Source organism: Mus pahari, chromosome 8 (genome assembly GCF_900095145.1).
Source record: "Mus pahari chromosome 8, PAHARI_EIJ_v1.1, whole genome shotgun sequence".
Classification (NCBI taxonomy): domain Eukaryota; kingdom Metazoa; phylum Chordata; class Mammalia; order Rodentia; family Muridae; genus Mus; species Mus pahari.
Window position 1 is genome coordinate 18,811,875 of NC_034597.1, and position 21,585 is coordinate 18,833,459.

At 40.1% G+C, this 21,585-nt stretch overlaps 1 protein-coding gene across 3 annotated transcripts in view; it reads left to right on the forward strand.

Moving 5' to 3' along the window:
- Positions 1 to 9,302: 9,302 nt before the first annotated feature.
- Positions 9,303 to 21,585, forward strand: part of Tasor (transcription activation suppressor) — a 49,501-nt gene continuing 37,218 nt past the window's right edge. For all 3 annotated transcript variants that reach the window (XM_029541762.1, XM_021202835.2, XM_029541761.1), the window contains exons 1-3: positions 9,303 to 10,041; positions 19,035 to 19,180; positions 20,591 to 20,683. In XM_029541762.1, coding sequence (XP_029397622.1) covers positions 9,732 to 10,041; positions 19,035 to 19,180; positions 20,591 to 20,683 — 549 coding nt within the window. In that variant the 5' untranslated portion in view covers positions 9,303 to 9,731. The remainder of the gene's footprint in view (positions 10,042 to 19,034; positions 19,181 to 20,590; positions 20,684 to 21,585) is intronic.

The following is a 21,585-nucleotide window of genomic DNA, read 5'->3' on the forward strand; positions in this document are numbered from 1 at the left end:
AGGCGGATTTCTGAGTTCGAGGCCAGCCTGGTCTACAGAGTGAGTTCCAGGACAGCCAGGGCTACACAGAGAAACCCTGTCTCGAAAAACAAAAACAACAACAAAAAAGAAATCATACAAGAATATCAGCCATAATATACTTCCATAGAACCTAGGTCAGACCCCTACAGGCCCCTTGATCTCTGAGACCCCCATGAGTCCTGGTCAGTTGATTCTGTGGCCACAGTGAACATCTTTTTATGTGGGGAATTGCAGGCTGGTCTCCAGTTGAGCTGAGGTCTGAACCCTGGTGGTGATAATTCACCTTCATGACATGGTAGGCGTTCCCTCATGCTCCTGGAATTCTAGCCACTGCCTAAGTTACTACCCCCACAAGAGAAGCATGGTCAGTAGTCACGTAGGCAATGGCCCAAGCTTCTGACCTTCAGGCTAAACTCCTCCTCAGTTACCTAGCAACAGTAAAGACCATAAAAAGGGGTGTTCAGCCCCACCTCACTCTCTTTCTTCTTACTTTCTTATCTGTCTCTCTTACCCCTCACTCCCTCCCCTTCTCTTCTCTCCCTCCTTCTCTTCTCTCCCTTGTCTTCTCTCTCCTTTCTCTTTGTCTTCTCCTCTCTTCTCTGTCTCTCTCTCTCTCTCTCTCTCTCTCTCTCTCTCTCTCTCTCTCTCTCTCTTCTCTCTTTCCCCCTGCCTTTCTATAATAAAGCTCTTAAACCATAGTCTATGCTCCATCAAGATCTGGTCTGTGTTGGGAACCTCTTCCCTCATCCCTCTCTCCTATAACCCTGGTGGCTTTAGCAAAGTTGCTCCGGGGTCCCCAGGTAGGGCTGCTCCTGGCCACCCCCTGAAGTGTGGGATAGAGAAATGCCCACCCAGGGATGAGTGGAAGGTAGTTAGCAGCCCTCCCACACCTGACTGACCAGAGAATAGGTCTGGCTGGGTGTGGGCCTTTTCCCTTCCCCCTCTTCCTCAGGGCCCCCTTTTTTTAGTTCCTACATTTTTACTGTAGGTAGGGCACTGACAGACAAAGTAAGCATTCCACTGAAGTGTATCCTGGAGACCTATGAGTTCATTGGGGTTACTTCCAGGAACCTGGGTGACTCAAAGACAGCAGTATCATGGAAAAGCCTACCTCCCAGTGAGCAAGGGTTTAGGAAAGCTGCATCCTTGGAACTCCCTGCTGACCTTCAGTGGCAGCCCTTGACAGTTCCTTCTCTCTGGGTAATTACTTACTGTTGGACAGTCTCAGGGAGGGTGTCTTAGGGTTTCTATTCCTGCAGGAAACATTAGGGCTAAGAAACAAGCTGGGAGGAAAGGGGTTATTTGCTGCTCATCACCAGAGGAAGTCAGGACAGGAACTCACACAGGGCAGGAACCTGGAGGCAGGAGCTGATGTCTACCATGAAGGGGTGTGCTTACTGGCTTGCTCAGCATGTTTTCTTAAAGAATCCAGGACTATCAGCCCAGGAATGGCACCACCCACAATGGGCAAGGCCCTCCCCATTTGATCACTATTGAGAAAATGCCTTACAGCCGGATCTCATGGAGGCATTTCCTCAAGGGAGGCTCCTTTCCCTGTGATAACTCCTCCAGCTTATGCCAAGTTGACACACAAAGCCAGCCAGTACAGAGGGCGTATGAGTCTTGTAAGATTGCTGAGCTTCCTGAGTCTTGGGAGCTTTCTTTCTTCCAAAAGGAAGTAGTATTTCAGTTCAGAGGAAAAAGCTGTACAACAAGCAGGAAGAAGGGTAGAGCATCCTAGTGAGTTTAGCCAGCATCCCTAGCAGGAATATGAGCAAATGGAAGGATAGATAGGTTTGTGTGATCTTAACACCAATTTTAATGTATGTGAATAGCATTTTGTATTTATTTTTTTCAACTTCTGCTAAGTAAAGCAAAACTGATCCTTCACGCATTATTATCATGTATCTCATCCCCGGAGAAACTCATATTCTCCAGAGAATGAATTAATCATCAAATGGCACTAACCACAAATCGAATTCCTCTAGATAACGGAAAACCTCATTTTCCTCAATTAGAGAAATTTCTGGTGTTATGTTTCTATAATTTATGTAAATTGAAACCATAGACCTAACAACCATCTGATTTAAACTTGGCTAGCTCCCCAAAGACTTCTTACAAGGAAATTTATCATAATTAACTGTCTTTTTTTTTTTTTAGAACTTCAGGGAATTTGAGGTGATTTATCTAACTACATGTTTCTTTTATTTTTACAAATCCCTTTCTTAACTAGGACTTTTATATTACACTAAGTGGAAGGTAAACATCTAATCTTTTTTTTTCACTTGGGGGTATTTTGGAAACAGACATTTGAAAACCAGATAACTTGGGCTGGGAAAGTAGGGACACTGGGTTCGGTTCCCTAACACTGCATAACCTGGGCATGCCTGGTACATACCTGTAATGACAGTGCTCAGGTAGAGGCAACAGAACATCAGAAGTTTAAGGTCATTCTTGGATACATAGTAACTTTGGGAGTCTATCTCAGTAAAAGCAAGCCAGCTACAATTTTGTTTTAAAAAGTTGAAATGGAAGTATTTTGGAAAAAGAACCTAGAATGTTTTAGATTGTTAACTCACCAGACTTTATATTCTATACTAGGGACTCACTTAGGTGGTTTTTGAAGCAGGGTCTCACTCTATAGCTCAAGCTGTCCTGGAACTTGAAGTCATCCTCCTGCCTTAGCTGTCTGAGAGCTGACATTGTCGGCACAAACTACCATGCATGCTTCACAGACTTTGTTTTTGTTTTTTTTTCCTTCTTTTGAGGCAAAGTTTCTTTGTGTATCCCTGGCTGTCCTAGAACTCACTATGTAAGGGAGCCTGGCCTCTGCCTCCCGAGTGTTGGGATTAAAGGCATACACTATCATGCTCAGCTGGGTCAGAGACTTTTTGAAAGAAGGTTAATATGAATTAACCTATCCTGAGCTAAGAGTAGTTTAATTAGCAACAGTTCCAGAAAGTCTCCCAAATTCCCCAGAACCTTGACCAATCCCAAGGACACCCATATCCTGAAAAATAGAGCCAACCAACTGAGGTAGAGAAAGCTAAAGGTCATCCACTCCTCCCTGGAATTCCCCAACAGGCTTTAAAAGTGAGCCTGAAAGTTCACTCAGCATCTCCATTTTGGTGGATGGAGATCCCTGCGTGCTGGTAATTTCTGCACAATAAACACTCTTTGCCTTTGCATAGTATTTGCGTCTGGGGTATCATTTTTTTGGTGAATCATGGGCCCTTAAAGTACATGCCTGTAATCCTAGCACTTCAAAAGCCGAGGCAGGAGAATTGCCATCCTAAGCTACATAGGAAGACCTTAAATGAAAACAAACAAACAAACAAAACAAAACACCCCCACAAAACAAGCAACCCAACCAATTAAACAAAAACAAAAATAAATAAAGGAAATATAGCTGACATTATTGCAGAGAGTGTAGCTGGTTTAAATGACCTAAGCTACATCTCTCTTACCTGGTATCTTTGGTATATGTTACTGCCATACTAGTAGAACAGATTTATATGTTTGTTTATTTTATATTGGGGTGTGTGTGTAGAAAAATTTTATTGTTTTCTCTGTGTAATCAAATTTAATCAGTAGTTTTAAGTCAAATATCTTCCTGCATAATATAGCTGAAAAGGGGTTTTTTCTACTTAGTAGAGGAACCTGTATCAATTTCCTTCTTTTTTTTTTTAATTAAGATTTATTTATTTATTTATTTATTATATTTGTGTACACTGTAGCTGTCTTCAGACACTCCAGAAGAGGGCATCAGATTTTTGTTACGGATGGTTGTGAGCCACCCTGTGGTTGCTGGGATTTGAACTCAGGACCTTTGGAAGAGCAGTTGGTGCTCTTAACCACTGAGCCATCTCACCAGCCCCCTTCCTTCTTTTTTGAATGAAGTTTTATTGGTTTAATTTATACACCAGAGTTCAGTAATTAGACCTCCATTCACTCACATGCATTTACATAGTTGTCAGTAGTGTTTTCAAGGTAACAAACACTTTATTTATTTATTTATAATTGATTGATTAGTTGGTTGTCAATACCTGACCTAAGAAGTGCAGACTGGCCTTAGCTCACAGATCAGCTGGCCTCAGCCTACTGCTGAGAGTACAGGCAAGCACCACTGGGTTAATCCCTTAAAATAGGTATATTTTCACACACACACACACACACACACACACACACACTCCTCAAGTGACCAATCTGTGATTTTCTCTGACTTTCCTTCTTCTGTACATCTCATGTTATGCGACCAGCTTCTTTCCCTTAGTGCACTGGTTCTATTCCTGTTCCATCATCAGCACTTGATATGTTTTATGAGCAGATAATATTCCCTGTATAATACATTTTGCTCATCTATTCATTTGTAAGCTGGTAGAGACTTTTCAATGTTCTTCTGTACTTGATGGCATTTACTGTGCAGACAAAGGAAAGGGGTCATGCCAAATGCCCTCTGCTGCTAGGCTTTTGTACACTGCAGAGAACATGTGCAATGTTAGATAATGTAAGCCCCAGGGCCCTCTTGGTACTATGAACCATCAGACAGTGAAGCACTAGCCTAAATCCAGGAAAAAGTCTGGCTCAAAATTCAGTAGCTGGTCAAAGAAACCAGATGATCGATGATATCTGTCCACAAACCATCTATAAATCTGTAGGAACCACTACTGGAAAAAAAGAGTAAAAAATGAAGTGTTTGTGCTTTTGAGAAAGTTGTTAAGAAATATCACTCGTCATTCATAAAAAGGCAAGATGACTCAGTGGGTGAAGGTGCCTGTCGCTGAGTCTGACAACCTGAGCTTTGTCCTCAGGACTCACACTGTGGAAGGAGAGAACTGACACACACACACACACACACACACACACACACACACACACACACACACTTTCCTTTGACTTTCATATGCATTCATAGCATGCACAACCCCCCACAAATATAAATGTAATTTTATAAAAGCCAAAACAAGGGAGAAGAGTGGTGTAGAAAGAGACAGAGCAATTGAAATGCACTGTATAACTTCCTATTTAATTTGACACTCTAGGGTGGGTAGCTCAATGTTAGTGTGTACTCAGTATATTTGAGGCCCTGGGTTCCATTTCCACCCCCAAGTATTTAGGAATTAAGATTAGGTAGTTAGATAGGAAATGACATGTAGAAAGACAGGAGGAAGGGGCAGCAGCAGAGATGCAGAGCTTACAACTGGCATCGGAACATGCAGATGTGAGTCCTGTCCCTCTACTTAATAGTGTTTACTTAAACAAGGCAGCTAAGAGGCCATTTCTTCCTCTGCCCCAAATAGCAATGCTTGTCTGGCAGGTGTTTTGACAATGAAACAAGGTGACGGGTATGAAAGCTGCAGACAGCTTGACCAGTCAGGACAGGTGTGCTGTATTTACAGGAGTAGCTTCGGAGACTCAGTGTGGGGCTCGGCAGCAGGTGGTTCTCAAGAAGTATTTGTTCAGAGGATGAATGATGCATTTGCTGACTGCTATGGCATTATTCCAATATTCCTTCTATATATTTATTCCTATTTCTTCTTCTTCCCCACCCTCTTTGAAACTGAGTGGTAAGACCAGTTATCTGTTCCTAAATATGGAGCACGATACAAGTTTCTTTTGTCTGCCTTTATTATAAAAATATATGAGTCTTTTAACATGAAAATTTTGTACACTTTGTTTTCTTACCAGCGTTTGTGCCTTTGTAGCACACACTGCCTTGCTTTGAGCAGCACCTCCCAACACACTTGACTTGGCACCAGGCTCTGTATTTAGTGAAATCCACCAAAATTGGGTCTTTCTTCAGATGGAAACAGCAGTGATGTAAATCACTGCAGTGAATTCTCATCTGACAGCCCACTACTACAAGTTGATCACTCCTCATTGGTAAATCTTTTTGATTTTAGTGAGCCTTGGATTTACTAGCAAATGATTCCATCTGTCTTCTCAGTAAAGGGCATTATGAATCTGTATGGATCATGTAAAAACATTTGAATAGATACGCTCTAATTTTTATTGGGAGGTAAAAGTAGATTTATTATACATTAGGTCCAGTTTATTTCAGTAAGATATGTGCCAGGAAGAAATTACTGGGAATGAAGCCTAAATCACGTTACATGAGATATCAAGTGTTTTTCTGCCAAAGAAGACAAGATTCAGCATTTAGGAGGCAGAGAGGCAGGGAAGCAGGAAGAGGTAGAGACAGGAAGATGGCTTCAAGTTCCAGGCCAGCCTGGGCTATGATAGATTGAGGCCCTGTATCAAAATAAACAACAACCCAAACAGAGCGTGAGGAAGGGAGAGCTGTTCAGTTGGTAAAGATATTTGCCACCAAGCCTGAGCTTGACACATGGTGGAAGGAGAGAACCTATTCCTGTGTTTTAGGGTTTCCACTGCTGTGAAGAGACTCCATGACCAAGAGAACTCTCATAAAGGACAACATTTAATTGGGGCTGGCTTACAGTTTCAGAGGTTCAGTTCATTATCATGATGGTAAGCAAGGCAGCATGCAGGCAGACATGCTGATGGAGGAGGAACTGAGAGTTTTATATCTTGATCCATAGAGAGCCAGAACAAAGACTGTCTTCCACAGACAGCTAGGAAGAGAGTCAGAAACACACTGGCCAGACCTGAGCATATATGAGTCCTCAAAGCCCCACCTCCAGTGACACACTTCCTCTAACAAGGTTACACCTCCTCCAATAATGCCACAACCAATAGTGCCACCTCCCATGGGCTGAGCGTATTTAAACCACTACATTCCACTCCCTGGGCTCCATAGGCTTGTTTAAACACATTAGTCTATGGGGGCCATACCTAGCCATGGCATAATGTAAAATACGTTTAGTCTTGATACCTAGCAGTCCCAATAAACAACTGGCAAGTATTTCTAATATTGAATGTTAGTAGCTTTACGCAGCAGAATTTAAAATTACTATTTTATTTATTTTAAGATGGGTGGCATGTACCCACGTGGCAATTTCAGCACTAAGGAGGTTGAGGCAGGAGGAATAGTTCTAGGACAGCTTGGTGAACATGAAACCCTATCACAAAACAAAAACAAAATCCTCATATTTTATAGCATCCCAATTTAAAAAATATAAATTTCAATTTCCAAGACACTAATATTCTAAAATAGATGTTGATTTGGGTTAGAACAATACTTCATGAGATTGAACCTCCATAGGTAATCTGTGGTTCTCAATGGTCTTAGTTTTAAGCTTAGTGATTAAGAACATTGGCTGCTTTTCGAAAAGACACAGGTTCAAATCCCAGCATCCATATGGCAGTTCATAACTGTCTGTAATTCCAGTTCCAGGGGATATGGTACCCTCATACAGCCATACACGCAGGCAGAATGCCAATTCTTTCCTATCAAACTCTGGTTGTCTATACATAGTCTTCTTCCAGGGAAAACTGGCTTTTGCTGAGTGGATTATTAAATGAGAGCACCACTCTCTAATAAATTCCCAGGTAACTTTTAATTTGATAAAGATGAACATTTAGAAAAAAGAAAGTTACCATGTAAGGATTGTAAAGTGTTAGTTTTTGATCTTCTTTCACATCAGGTAAAGAAAGCAAGCTCCTAGCCAGGTGTGGTGATGCACGCCTTTAATCCCAGCACTCGGGAGACAGAGGCAGGTGGATTTCTGAGTTCGAGGCCAACCTGGTCTACAAAGTGAGTTTCAGGACCGCCAAGCTATACAGAGAAACCCTGTCTCGAAAAACCAAAAAAAAAAAAAAAAAAAAAAAAAGAAATAAGAAAGCATGCTCCTTTTCTTAACTCTTTCTGTCTGTCTATCTATCTTTTGTATCTATCATTTATCTACCTACCTATCTATCTATTTTGGTGCTGCCAGAATTCTAGGGGCATACTCAACGTCTCTACCTGGGCTACATTCTCAGCCCTCTCACGTTTTATTTTATTTGACACAGGGTTCTTACTATGTAGTCCAGGCTGACCTTGGACATGTATAGCTCCTCTTACCTCTTCGTCATGAGGGCTGGGAATAGGTATGTGCCATCAGGTTCATCCTCCTGCTGCTCTTGGAAAACTCTTTAAGTGCCAATCATTTAACAGAGGCTGTGGCTCTTTTGCAGTTTATTATCTTGGCCTAACAATTCCTTCAGCAATATTGGGGTGTTGGGGGACAAAGATCTGGGCATCCTGTTGCTGCCGCTTAGAGATCTTGAGTAAAATGTAACCCGTGTTTCTTCATTAAATGCATTAGGCCAGAGCTGCATGAAAACTAGGCCTTAGGCTGTGTAAATACTTTGGTTGTAATTAGACCTGGCTTTTGTCATCTCAATTTGCCTAAGTTTCAACATCTAAATTGTGCAAAAGCATCTCCTTGGTATCTGTTGTGAGAATGTGTCTATACTGATGGTAACTCAGGACCCCTTACCTAGAAAGAAACTATTGAAAGGCCCTTCATTAATTTCGCTATCAAGTTGCTCTCTTCTAGGTGGTCGAACACGTGTGCGAGCATTCGTGCCTCCCTTCATCATTAGGTTGTAAATTATGCGGAAGAATCCCAAATACTGAACGTTTGCTTATGCAGTGCTATAGTCTGGAGGACAACCAGTGCTCGTGATCTCCAGGGAAAGCAGAAAGTCTGGATGGAATAGGATGTTATCACTCTGTTTATCACTGAAGGCCATTTCCTTATCTCTTCTCACTTCCTATTGTGTGTTTTATAGTCTGCATATAGGTGGCTTGCCTGTATTTTTTTTTTTTTTTTTTAAGTTTTTTTTTTTTTTTTTTTTTTTTGTCTTAAATGTGGGCTTGCCTGTTTTTTTTTTTTTTTTTTTTTAGGTTTTTCGAGACAGGGTTTCTCTGTGTAGCCCTGGCTGTCCTGGAACTCACTTTGTAGACTAGGATGGCCTCGAACTCAGAAATTCGCCTGCCTGTGCCTCCCGAGTGCTGGGATTAAAGGCGTGCGTCACCACGCCCGGCTGGCTTGCCTGCATTTATGATAGAGAACCGCACGTAAGCCTACTGCTCTCCGAGGCCAGAAAAGGACGTGGATCCTCCGAAGTGACTAACAGCTGGTTGAGCTGTCCTATGTAGGCTGGGCCTTTGGAAGAGCAGCTCAGAGCAGGCTGATGAGTACATCACACGACCAGGATAAGCCAATTATCTGCCAGGTTTGGTCCACAGACCTCTGGAGGGAAGAAGGCGCTCACTTGCAAGAGCACAGTCCGGGAAGACGTCCTTTGGGCTTGCCTCCATCAAACGCAGTGCGGACAGGGCAGGGCCGAGGAATCCGCAGAATGCTGCCAAGCCCAAGCTCTCACTCTGAAGCTATGGCGTCGACGCTTTCCCCGGGCGTGGCACTCTCCTCTTTTGGCGGGCTCGGCATCGCGAGGCTCCGCCCCCCTGGACCGGGCTCTCTGCATTCGCGGAGGCGGGCGCTGCATTCCTATTGGTAGAGCGGGTCCGCCGAGGCCCCGCCCCCTCCCGGGCCCGACGCGAGCACGTTGGGTAGCCGGGACCGGTTGAAAAGCCGCCCCAATCCGGAGCGGCTCCCGGGGCGAGAGGCACGCTCGGGGCCGCGGTGGCGGTTAGGCGGCGTCTCTGCGGCTGGCGTGCGGCCCCCGGGGGCGGAGGGGCCGGGTGGGCCGAGACCACGGCGGCCTGGCCCGCCGCCCTTCCCCCGTACGCCCGTCGACCTTGTGGGCGGAAGCTCCCTGGAGCGCCTCACGCCCGCGCGATGGCGACTGCCGCGGAGAAGGAGGCCCCTTCGACGGACGCGAGCTGGGAAAGCGGTGGCGGCGGCAGAGACGACGGGATGAAGCCAGCGCTTCCGGAGCTTGAGTCCTCCCTACAAAATGGCGGCGGCGGCGGCAGCGGCGCGGGGCCTGAGGAGACCGCGGCAGCTGAAGCCGCCCGGAGCCACGGCCACGAGCAGCCTCAGCAAACCTCCGAGGCGGCCGCGGCTTCTCTGCCCAAAGGCGCCGAAGAGCCGGAAAGGCCTTTTAGGCGGAGTTTTCAGATCCCCAGGAAGAGCAGAGAAAAGAAAGGTGGTGCCTCCCCTTCCTCCCACCCCCTCTCTCGCTTCCCTCCCCCTCCATCTTTTCCATTAAGACCTCTCTGTCTCCTCTCCCCACACCCATCCGAGACACGTAAACACGCACGCAAGCGCCAGCCGCCTCTCCCCCTCACGGCCACGGCCGCCCAGCCGCCCTTGGTGCGAGAGGATAGGGTGGAGAACCACACGCTCCGCCGCTCCCCCTCTCCCCGTGGAAGTTGGAAGTAGCTCAGGTTTGAAGCGTTTCCATAAGGCTGCGGCTCCCCGCGCAGAAAAAAAGGGTGCTCCGTGCCCGTCTTTTCCAGACCCCGAGCCCCGAAGGCAGAGAAGCTGATGGTGGCCTCCTAAAGATGCTTCTGAGAAGTCTGCTTATGGAAGTAGCCTGTGGCTATGAATTCTGAGGCTTTCTCCAAGGCCATTGCGTTCTAAGGACAAGTGTTTCTCACTGTGGAAATTCTTCAGCTTTGTGTGTCTACTTGAAATGTGCTCGATGTCAGCGTCTTCTCCTATTTAGAAAACTCTCCATTAGTATATGCGCTCCATGCAGTTTTCCATCACACTTCATTTCCATATAGTTTTTTTTTTTTTTTTTGAAAGCATTAGCTTACGTAGGTTTCTTCTGTATAACTCCAAGCCTAGAATGACTTTTTCTTAAATCGATTATAGGAACAGTTGGGTTGATTACTTTTTGAGATCTTAGTGCCATATTGTAAAACGTACACTTATTTTTTCTTCCTTAGAGTAGGTTTTGACTGTCCGTTAATTTGGAATTTTCTGGATTTGACTTAAAAATTTCCCTTCTTACTGCGTGTTTTTTTAATTGTTTATTTCCCAAAGTCCCCTCCCCTTTTTGTCATTTGAATATCTGAAGATTTAGAATCTTGATTGGAACCGTGCATCTGGATAGTCAGCTCTCTTTGCACAACTGAGATTATGAAAGTATTAAGAAAGTTCCTGTCTAGATGGATGACAAAGCCAAGGAAATAGCATCAGAAATGATGCAAAGAAGGATGAAGTTGATCTTTGCTGGCTGAAGTGAATGTTTCTAGAAATACTCTTTAAATGAGTTGATGTAATACTTGTAATACTTTATAGGTAATGTAGGGCAAGACAGTGAATTCACTTGATGTCGTTAAGGTGTGTATGGCTGTGCTGATACAAGAAAAGTTACTCATCCCCAACGGCCAGTTGGTAGAAAAGGATAGAAGTACTTTTAAGTAGGACCTCATAATGATAGGGCTTAAAATTTTCAAGCTGTTTCAAACCTTTTTGACATCCTATTTTAGATTTTAAATGACTAAGTCTGTGAACAAATCACCTTTAAAACAAGACTTTTTTTTTTTTTTAAAGGGACCAGAAAACAGGCTTAGAGTCCTTTAGGATTCTGTTTGAAAATTTAGTAAGGTGGTATGTACTTAAATTTCATAAGCCAAATCCAGAAGTTGCTCTAAAATGACTGCCCTTGAACATACTAAAAGTGGCACAGGGAATTAGGGAGTATAAACCTTAGCTGCTTTTTCCGTGGAGTCTGATGTATTCCTTGGGGGAAACGAGATATTTTCCATTTTGCCTAGGGATACGATTTTTACTTTCTCATCTGTAAGGGAGGTTGTAGTTAGGAAAACATGGTAGATTTTTACTGAAAATAATTCTTAATATCTTACTGTACATGAGGCAGCAATTGTTCAAATAGTACATAATAGGGTCAAATCAAAACTTAAAAAAAAAAAAAAACCAAATAATAGAATCTCCTTAAGTTGTTCAGTCCTTCAATTTGAAATGCTCCTGTCTCAGCCTTCCTGCTAGGTGGAATTACAGATGATATCATGATCTATTAATACAGCACTTTCAAGTAACTATTTTACCCATCTCAGATTTTATCCTAAATTGGGAGAAGTTAGTCTTTGAATTTCAATTTTATAGTTAAAAACATTGTCACTTTAGAACAGTTACAAGAGTCTTTCTCCTTTTTTTTTTTTTTTTTTCCTTTTCAAAAAAGACAGTCGTACAGTCTTTTACATAGTCCTGGCTGTCCTGGTACTCAAAAGAGATCCACCTACCTTTGCCTTCAGAATGCTGGGGTTGAAAATAAGCAACACCAGCCCAACCTGTCTCTGTCTGTCTGTCTGTCTCTCTCTCTCTCTTTAAACATTACATAATTGGTTTTTAGTGTGCAATACAAAACAAATGGTTGGAAGGAAAACAAAATAGTATAGAGACTGTTAACTTTCCTTCCATCATTGATGAGAAGTTTGAAAGTATGTTTAGGATTTAGCTTGGTACTAATGGTCATCTGATTTGCTAGTATAAAAAAAAATCTTTTTATAGTTAGGGCATGAAGTTTTGAGCATCAGAAGTTTTGCTGCATTCATAATTTAGCAGTCTTAACTACTTTCTGGTGAAACTAAGTATGTAAATTTTTAAACAATTTCTTAAAATACCATCAGTATAATTGATTGACTTTCAAAGTTGTATTTGAGACAGGTCTTACTAAACAGTCCATGTGGCCGTCAAACATGCAGCAGTCCTCTTGTCTCAAGTCTCCTAAGTGCTAAAGCTTCACACAAATAGGAACTTGTCCAGCTCTTGAATGTTTCCTTGATGATAATAGCATGACATCTAAATACTGCCATTTTAGTGGCATAATAATACTGACAAGCAATATTGTACTTGATAGGTTATAGACATTGCTTTTTGTATATAATTACATCTCAACGATTCTTGGTAGATATTTGTCTATTTTTCGGAAAAACAAGTACTGAGAAGTAACTTGTCACTTAATTAGTAAATGGAATTTGAACATACATAGTATACTTGGAACTACTCAACTCTAGTAAGGTTATTCCTAATAGTCTAAATTATATTTTTATTTAGGGAGGCAGGGTTTATTTTGGCTCACAGTTTCAGGGTATAGTTGTTTATTCTGAGAAGTCATAACAGCAGAAGCCTGGCAGTTAGTCACATGACAAAACATCTGTAATCAGAAAACAGAGAAAGGTGATTGCCCCCTCCTCTCCCACACTCCCTATGTATTCCAAGCTGTCCTCAAACTCAAAACTTGGACACTACTACTTTAGCCTCCTAACATCACCACGAGTGGCTTTATAATCAAGAATTTAAGTTAGCTTTTGATTTGACCAGTTGTGAAATTGGAAAGTTTAGCATATATTCAACCTTGGGGAGAATTTTGAGATGGAAAGATTATGTTCACTTTAAGTAATGGCAGATTATATGTTTTAGAAGATTTGTATTTTAAGTTTTTTTCAGAGCAAATACAGATTGATTTATAGTTAGAACTCCCAAGAGTGGGAGGAAGACCAAGGGATAAATACTCATATTCTACTGATTATGATGTGTGTTGTAGTATTTATTGGTTGGGTTATTTTCTGTAGTATAGAGAGCCACAAAAATTGCATTGGCCTGTAGATGGTTCACCATGTTTTATTCTATATATAGTGTGTATTCAAAAGTAAATTAAAATTAATAGTTGAATTTGACAGTATTTCTCTCCAAAGTTCTTGAGATAGACTAGTGATACACTTTCTACAAGGTAGTCATCTTTTCTAACAAAATTGTCTTTTTTAAAAAAAAAAAAAAAAAAAAAAGGCCAGGTCTTAATGTGTAACTGGGGATGGATTTACTTCCTGCCTCCAACTCCTCAGTTGCTGGGATTGGACTTGATTCTACAGTTGTCTTTCTAAGACATGGTGTTTTAGTTGGAATGGATAACTGGATTTTGAAAGCAGTGATTTTTCTCTACATAGACATAAACCTGGGCAGGAAATTTCATATTTGTACTGCTCCATGTTGACTTATGCCTGTGTATTTGTTGCTAACAATGCTGGGTTCATTCAATATTGATGTAGAGATATAACACATTCTTAAAACATTGTCAGGTGGTAATTTTTTAGATAGAAAAAGCCATTTACAAATCAGTTAAGAACAAATGGAGTCACACTGTATAATGGGTAATTAAGGCAGGTAGATACTAGCCTTGGACTCAGAATTATTGACCAAGTTTGGTCACTAGCCACTTTGCTAATTATTTCATTTTCTCCCGTGTAGCTCAGGCTGGCTTTGTACTTTTTTTTTCCTCTAAGGTTTTTTTTTTTTTTTTTTTTAGTATTATTATTTTCTTTATTTACATTTCAAATGCTATCCCGAAAGTTCCCTATACCCTGTACTTTTTTTAAAATTATTTTTTATTAGCATATATTATTCACAGTAATGGGTGATAAGTTTCATTATGACATCTTCATACATGTACAAGATGTCATCGTAACCCCATTATGCTCCTTCAGACACTTTAATATTTAAAAAATAAATATGGGTGTTTTGTCTGCATGTCTGTACCATAAACCTGCCATCAGATTCTTTGGAATTGGAGTTATAGTTGTGAGCTGCCATGTGGGTGCTGGGAACTAAACTTAAACCAATGTCTTTTGGAAGAATAGCCAGTATTCTTTTTTTTCTTTTTTTTTTTTTTTTGGTTTTTCGAGACAGTTTATCTGTGTAGCCCTGGTTACACACTTTTTCTTTTTTCCTGGAACTCACTTTGTAGACCAGTCTGGCCTCGAACTCAGAAATCCGCCTGCCTCTGCCTCCCAAGTGCTGGGATTAAAGGCGTGTGCCACCACCACCCAGCACCAGTGTTCTTAATCTCTTGAGCCATTTTTCCAGCTCTTCCACTTACTAATCCCAACTAGTTCCCAACTTTTTGGGGTGGGGGTGTTGGCCATATTTAGGGTTGTTTACAGCATGGGCACCCCAGTCTACACCACAGAAGAGAATCTTCATGCATCAACCATTAATGGTATACATCTTCAGAGAGGGATGGAGGTCTGTCATTCCTTCTCAGTCTTGTGTAGACCATGCATAGGCAATCACAACTTTCGAGTTAGTAGCCATGCCTTGCCTGGAAGTTACACATAAACACCTTTTTACCAACCTGTACATTCTAGGTATCCAGTCCATTCTTAGCCACTGTTGCTAAATGTTGGAGGGAGTGACAGGTGTTCCATTTATGATTAGCATTCAGCAGACATTTATTCTCTGCTTTAATAGTCACCTGCTGCAAAATGAAGCTTCTCTTATCAGAGCTGACAGCAGTACTATTCTATGAGCTTGCTTGTGACTTTTGGAGCTTCCATCTCAGCTCCCTAAATGCTGCAATTATGGATATATGCTACCACACTCAGCTGGTATTCTTTGTGGTGCTCTTGTGGTTCTGGGGGTGGAACTTAAGACTTTTTGCTTGTCAGGCAAATCTACTACTAATGAGAAACATTGAGTCCCATCCATTGGCTACTTAAGTTATAGTTATTTTTAGATCTGAAAGCTTACTTTTTTTTCCAGTTTTTATTAGGTATTTACTTCATTTACATTTTAAATGCTATCCCCAAAGTCCCCTATACCCTCCCCTCCCTGCTCCCCTACCTACCCACTCCCACTTCTTGGCCCTGGTGTTCCCCTGTACTGGGGCATATAGAGTTTGCAAGACCAAGGGGCCTCTCTTCCCAATGATGGCAGACTAGGCCATCTTTGAAAGCTTACATTCTTACTGTTTACATGTTTTGATGGTAGTACCCCTTGCTTTCTAAAGTTTAGCATATCATGTATATATAGTACAAGAAGACATACACTGACACAAAGTAGTCAAAGATAATGGGGGAAAATGTTATTTTGATTAAAGAAATATGCTAATTTTTTGACTTTTTGCCAACTGCTTAAATGTAAATTCTTTTGTGTGTGTGTTATGTGGGTATGGCTGAAGGAATGGAACCCAGGGCAAGCACTCAACCATTGACTTCTATCACTAGCTATCTTTTTACTCCCCTTCACCCCAAGACATGGTTTCTCTGTCCGTGAACTTCGGCATCCTGCTTGTACTTTACCAGCATCTGGCTTTTTATGTAGCTTCTAGGGATCCAAACTCAGGTTATCATCACGTTTACACAGCCATCTCACCAGCCACTTTTATTTTTTCAGTTGTATTATAGTAACTATGTTGACTTTATTCCTTAGGATGCTTGTATATATCCAGTCTTAAAGTAGGTACACATTGGCTTTTACCTAGCACACACTGTTATAATAACTTGTAATCAAAATAACTTTTCATTTTTAGAGCTACTATTGTGATAGATATATGCCTAGTTAAAGATCCAGATATGTCACCAGGGGGTAGTTGCAGCCCATGCCTTTAATCCCAGCACTCGGGAGGCAGAGGCAGATGTATGGGGATCTCTGAGTTCGAGGCTAGCCTAGTTTAGAGTTCCAGGACAGCCAGGGCTACATGGAGAAACCCTGACTTGAACCTGCCCCCCAACTCCCAAAAAGGAATGGATATATCATTGTATTTGACATTGAATCCTTTATAGTCTAATAAAAATGAAAGTATAGTAAAGCAGCTTATTTACAGTTATCTTTTCTGTGGCATACTTATAAGTATATATAAAGTTGAGTGATGGTGGCACATGCTTACAATTCCAGTACATGGGAAACTGAAATTGGAAGATGACATGTTTGAGGTCAGCCCAGGATACATAGTGAATCTCAGACTATTATAAACTTTTTGTGTAAGACCTTGTGTCAAAATATAAATGTATGTACAACAGTATTTTTAGTGGAACCCAAGGGTTACTTTTAATATTTATTGACCTTGAAATGTCTTGGAAAAAAATACAGGCTTTTTTTTTTTTTTTTTTTTAAATTTGGGGAAAGTTTATATGTACAGATTTGGTTTTTGAAATTTATTAAATGAAAAATTTTATGTATTAAAATTTCAGATTATTAGGACAAATTGTTTTTTGTTGCTATTGTTTGTTTTGAGATGGGATCTTACGATGTAACCCTGGCTGACCTGGAACTCAATCTGTAGATCAAACTGGCCTCAAACTCAGAAATCTGCTACCTCTTTTCTCCTAAATGTGTAACTAAAGGCATGTTCCACCATGCTTGATAATTAAACCAAATAGGTTAAGTGATTTAGTGTTATAAGAATTCCAGTGCCAGAGAGATGTCTCTGCTGGTAAAAGCACTTGATATCTAAGCATGAATTTGATTCCTAGAACCATAGTTGACTGAGAGAACTGAGAAGGTTGTTCTCTGACCTCTACATGTACATCTTATGAGTGTAACTCATGTTCATGCATGCACACACAAATTTGAGCCAGTTGTGGTGGCACACGCTTGTATTCCAGTGTATGGGAGACTTTGAAAGAAGGATTTGAGGTTAGACTTGCTACCCAGTGAGAACTTCTACCAGAGAACATTAAATGGACTGTAGACTGATGAAAACACAAGGGATACAAACTTAATTGTGTTAACTGTGCACAGGTGCTTCCATTCTGCTTAGTACTTTTGTTGTAAGGGCCAGTTATTCACCAAAGAATGAAAGGCAAAGAGTGTTGTTTATTGTGCAGAAATTACCAGCACACAGGGATCTTCATATACCAAAATGGAGATGTTGAGCAAGCTTACAGGCTCTGTTTTAAAGCTTGTTGGGGGAATTCCAGGGAGGAGTGGGTAACCTTTTACCTTTCTCTACCTCAATTGGTTGGCTCCATTTTTCAGGGTATCATTGGGATTGGTCAAGGTTCTGGGGAATTTGGGGTACTTTCTGGAACTGTTTCTAATTAACTACTCTTGGCTCAGGCCAGGTAGAGCAGCTCCTGATTGGCTGCCCTCAAGGGGGGTATTTTCTTGGCATTTGACTTGTTTTGGACATGTCCAGTATTAGGAAACAGCAACTTAGGCCTAGTTCTTAAGAATGTCAGTTTGGAGCCTGTCATGAAATCTGCCTGACTTAGCCCGTGTCATGGCCCTCTCATTTCTCTGCCTTACATAATGTATTTGGCATATAATAGTTATTAGGAGAACTGCAGTTTTCCATTTTACAATGAATTGGGCTTTTAAGTTTTATATCATATTCTATAAAGCCAGTAAATGACAAGTGTATTTCAGATTTTACTCTCAAACTCTACAACTCTTTTGCTGTTTGCTGGTATTGGGTATTGCACCTAGTTTTTGCAACATGCTAGAAAAATGTTGTATCACTTTTTACTTTTTGTTTTGAAGACAAGTCTCACTAATTTTTCAGGCCACCCTTGAACTTTCTCTGTACTTAGCCATCAAGTAGCTAGGATAAGGAGGTACACAATCTTAATCCTGGCATTTGGGATCTCTGAGTTCAAGGCCAGCCTGATCTACAGAGTGAGTTTCAGGACTACACAAACACTGTTTTCAAAAACAAAAACAAAACAAAAGATTCTGACTTGGCTCAAAACCCTTCATCTTAGCATTTGATACTTAAATGTTCTATTTTTTATTGATAATAAAGCTATTTGAGTACTGTATATTACTTTAACTTTAAAGCCCTGTCTGGCCTGGACCTTATTCTATTAGACTAGTCTTCCTCAAAGTTTTGATTATCCTCTTATTTTTTGATTACCCTCTTATCTCTGCCTTTTAAGGCAAATTTTTGTAATTTCTTTTTCAAATGTAATGTGAGGTAACACACAAGTGGAACTTTAGAATCTTTACTATTTATTGCCTTGTAATGGATGTGAACTATTACAAAGTTTGGTTTATAGGAATTATAGACATGAGCTACTGTGTTGGATTTCAGCTTTTATTTATAGTTGACATAGTCTTAAACATGCTTTTTCAGTGCAGTGAAAATAGGAATTGAGACAAGTTGAGTGCATGCATATGTCCTTATGAGAGTTTAAGCAATTTAGATTATGGTTATACAAGTGGACAACTTTTTGCAATGATATTAGGGATCCAACTCTGGTCAGGTCTGTGCAGCAAGCTATTCTCCTGTTGTGCCATGTAGTTGGTTGTCTTTAGTGAGTTCTAATAATAACTCTTGGCATGCCATAAAATAAAGTAACTGTTGGGGCCTTTGTTCAGAAAACTTACATTTATGATAGAATAATCTTAGAATTTGTTTTCTTTGTTTTTGTTTTTTGTTTTTTTTAATAGCTCTTTTCCAGCCATTAACTCCAGGCTCTCGAGAATTTGAAGATGTTTTAAATATTCTCCATTCATCTTACCTTGAACCATCCTCAGTAACAAATTTTAACTATAGACGAGCTTGCTTGATACATAATGAACTTTTGGAAAAAGAGGTATGTATTTAGCTTGGGGAAGAAGTCTTTTTTTTTTTTTTTTCCCTTTCTTTGTAGAAATGCTATTTTTTTTTTTTTTTCCAGGAAAGGTAACTTAAAAGGTGAAAATATCTTCTTGGTGCTAGGAATTAAACCAGGGTCTGACTCAAGTCTCAACAAGTGCTCTACCTCTGAAATACATCCCCACTATGTTTATCTACTGTGTAAAATTGTTACTAATGTGTAGTTACCCAGAATCCTGAAATAAGTCATCCACATAGGCATAGTTTACTATAGAGTACTTAGTTGTAAATTTACAATTAAGTTTTTTTTCTTTTAGGTTTATACATTTTTTTTTTTAAAAAGATGGGGTCTTATCCTAGTCCAGAATGGCTTACTTTGAACTTAAAGTAATCCTCCTGTGTCAGCTTTCCAAGAGTTGTACTTGTAAAGGCAAGTTGTTGTGGTACCCCTCACACACCCCCAATAGAAATTTTTCTGAAAAAAAGTATATACAAAGAGCAGCAGTTGACAATGAACACTTATTTCATATGCAAATTAGATGTTCTTTGAATTTAATATAGGAAAAATCAGCGTGTATAATTCTGAGGTAACACACAAATGGAACTTTAGAATCTTTACTATTTATTGCTTTGTAATAGATATGAAATATTATAAAATTTGGTTTTATACCAATTGGTTAATGATGTACTGCCAGAATTTAACTTTGAAAATCTTTCTGAAGGGCACTGTTATAGTTTCTAAAAATAAATAAAAATGTGATAGTTTAATGTAGTTTCATGGTATAGTAGGGATTATTTGTTAATTGTATATGGAAATTTTGTCTGAAGTTATATTACATAATTGAGATAGCCTGCATACAGATACATAAATGCTAGCTATTTTGTAGTTTAAATAGATATATGTTTGACTCTTAAAGTAAATCCAGCAGTTATGAGTACTTGACTAGTATGCAACAGTAGTTCTGTAACAGAGGCTGCCCTTGAACTCTGGGGGATCTTCCTGCTTCAGCCTCCAGACTGCTAGCTTTAAGTGCCACTGTATCTGGCTTAAATAAATTAAACTGTTTTATATTCAGTATGCCATGAAAGTGGGAGATAAAAAGATGAAAAAAAAATAGTAATTCTTGGGGAGATTAGGGATATAGTAAATTTTTAATAGAAAATTAGCTAACACTGGTGAATACCTAGATACTTTTGACTATTTTATGTGTTGGGAGTTACAATGGAAAGAAATAAAATTGAAGATTGAGTAGCAGAAAGCATAGAAATTTTTGATAGCTTTGTGATTTATTAGAAAAAATTCTTTAATTCAAAGCTTAATGAAACAACCATGTTCAGTAGTTAAGCAGATTTATTTATTTATCTATCTATCTATCTATCTATCTATCTATTTATTTATTTATTTTAGTTTACAGAAAAGAGAAGAGAATTGAAGTTTGATGGTCGTTTAGATAAGGAACTTTCAGAGTCTTATGCATTCCTCATGGTTGATCGGTACCAGGTGAGAAAATTCTGTTTCCATTGTAAGTTATTTGTTGCCCAATTATTCTTTTGATAAGGATAAGGTAATCTTTTCTTCTGTTTTTCCATGGAGGGGGGAGGAGAGTGAGAATGTTGAAATCAAGTTGCCAGTCTTGGTGGTAGGTACCTTTTCCTACTAAGCATCTTACTAGTTTGTTTTATTTCATTAATTTGTTTCTTTATTCACTTTATATACCCTTGTTTATTTTTTAAGATTTATCTTTATTTTTAATAAAGTATGTGGTATGTGCACATTAGTTTGGGTAAGTGTTGACTCTCCTGAAGCTAGAGTTACAGGCAATAGTGATCCTCTTGACACGAGTGCCGGCAATTCATTGTGAGTTCGCCAGCAGAACAGTATGAGGCCTTAACCACTGACCCATTTCTCCATCCCTTGTTTGTTTGTTTGTTTTTGGTGGGGCACAGGGGGTGACTTGCTATGTATCTCAGGTTATCTTTCTTGAACTTAGAGACATCTTGCTGCTAGTCTTTTGGGGTTATAGACATTCCCTGTAACCTAATGTTTTTATTAACGTATAAGTAGAAGAAATAATTCAGAAGGGCAAATTATGTTTTGTAATTTCAAATGTAATCATTGTTTCTCTGATCACATCTGTTTTTTCCTCTAGAATAAAAACATTTTTTTTTTTTAAATGAAAACAAGACTGTCTTATATAATGCTGATTCTATGTTTTCTTTAAATTTTTTTTTGCATGAGGCTAGAGAGGAAGGTGGTTCAGATGTTAAGGCACTTGCTGCTCTTCAAGAGGACTTGAGTTCAGTTTCTAACAACTATATTGGTCAGCTCACAAAGCACCTCTAAGTCAGCTCCAGAGAATCTATTGCCCTCTTCTGGTGTTTGAGAACACTGCCACACACAAA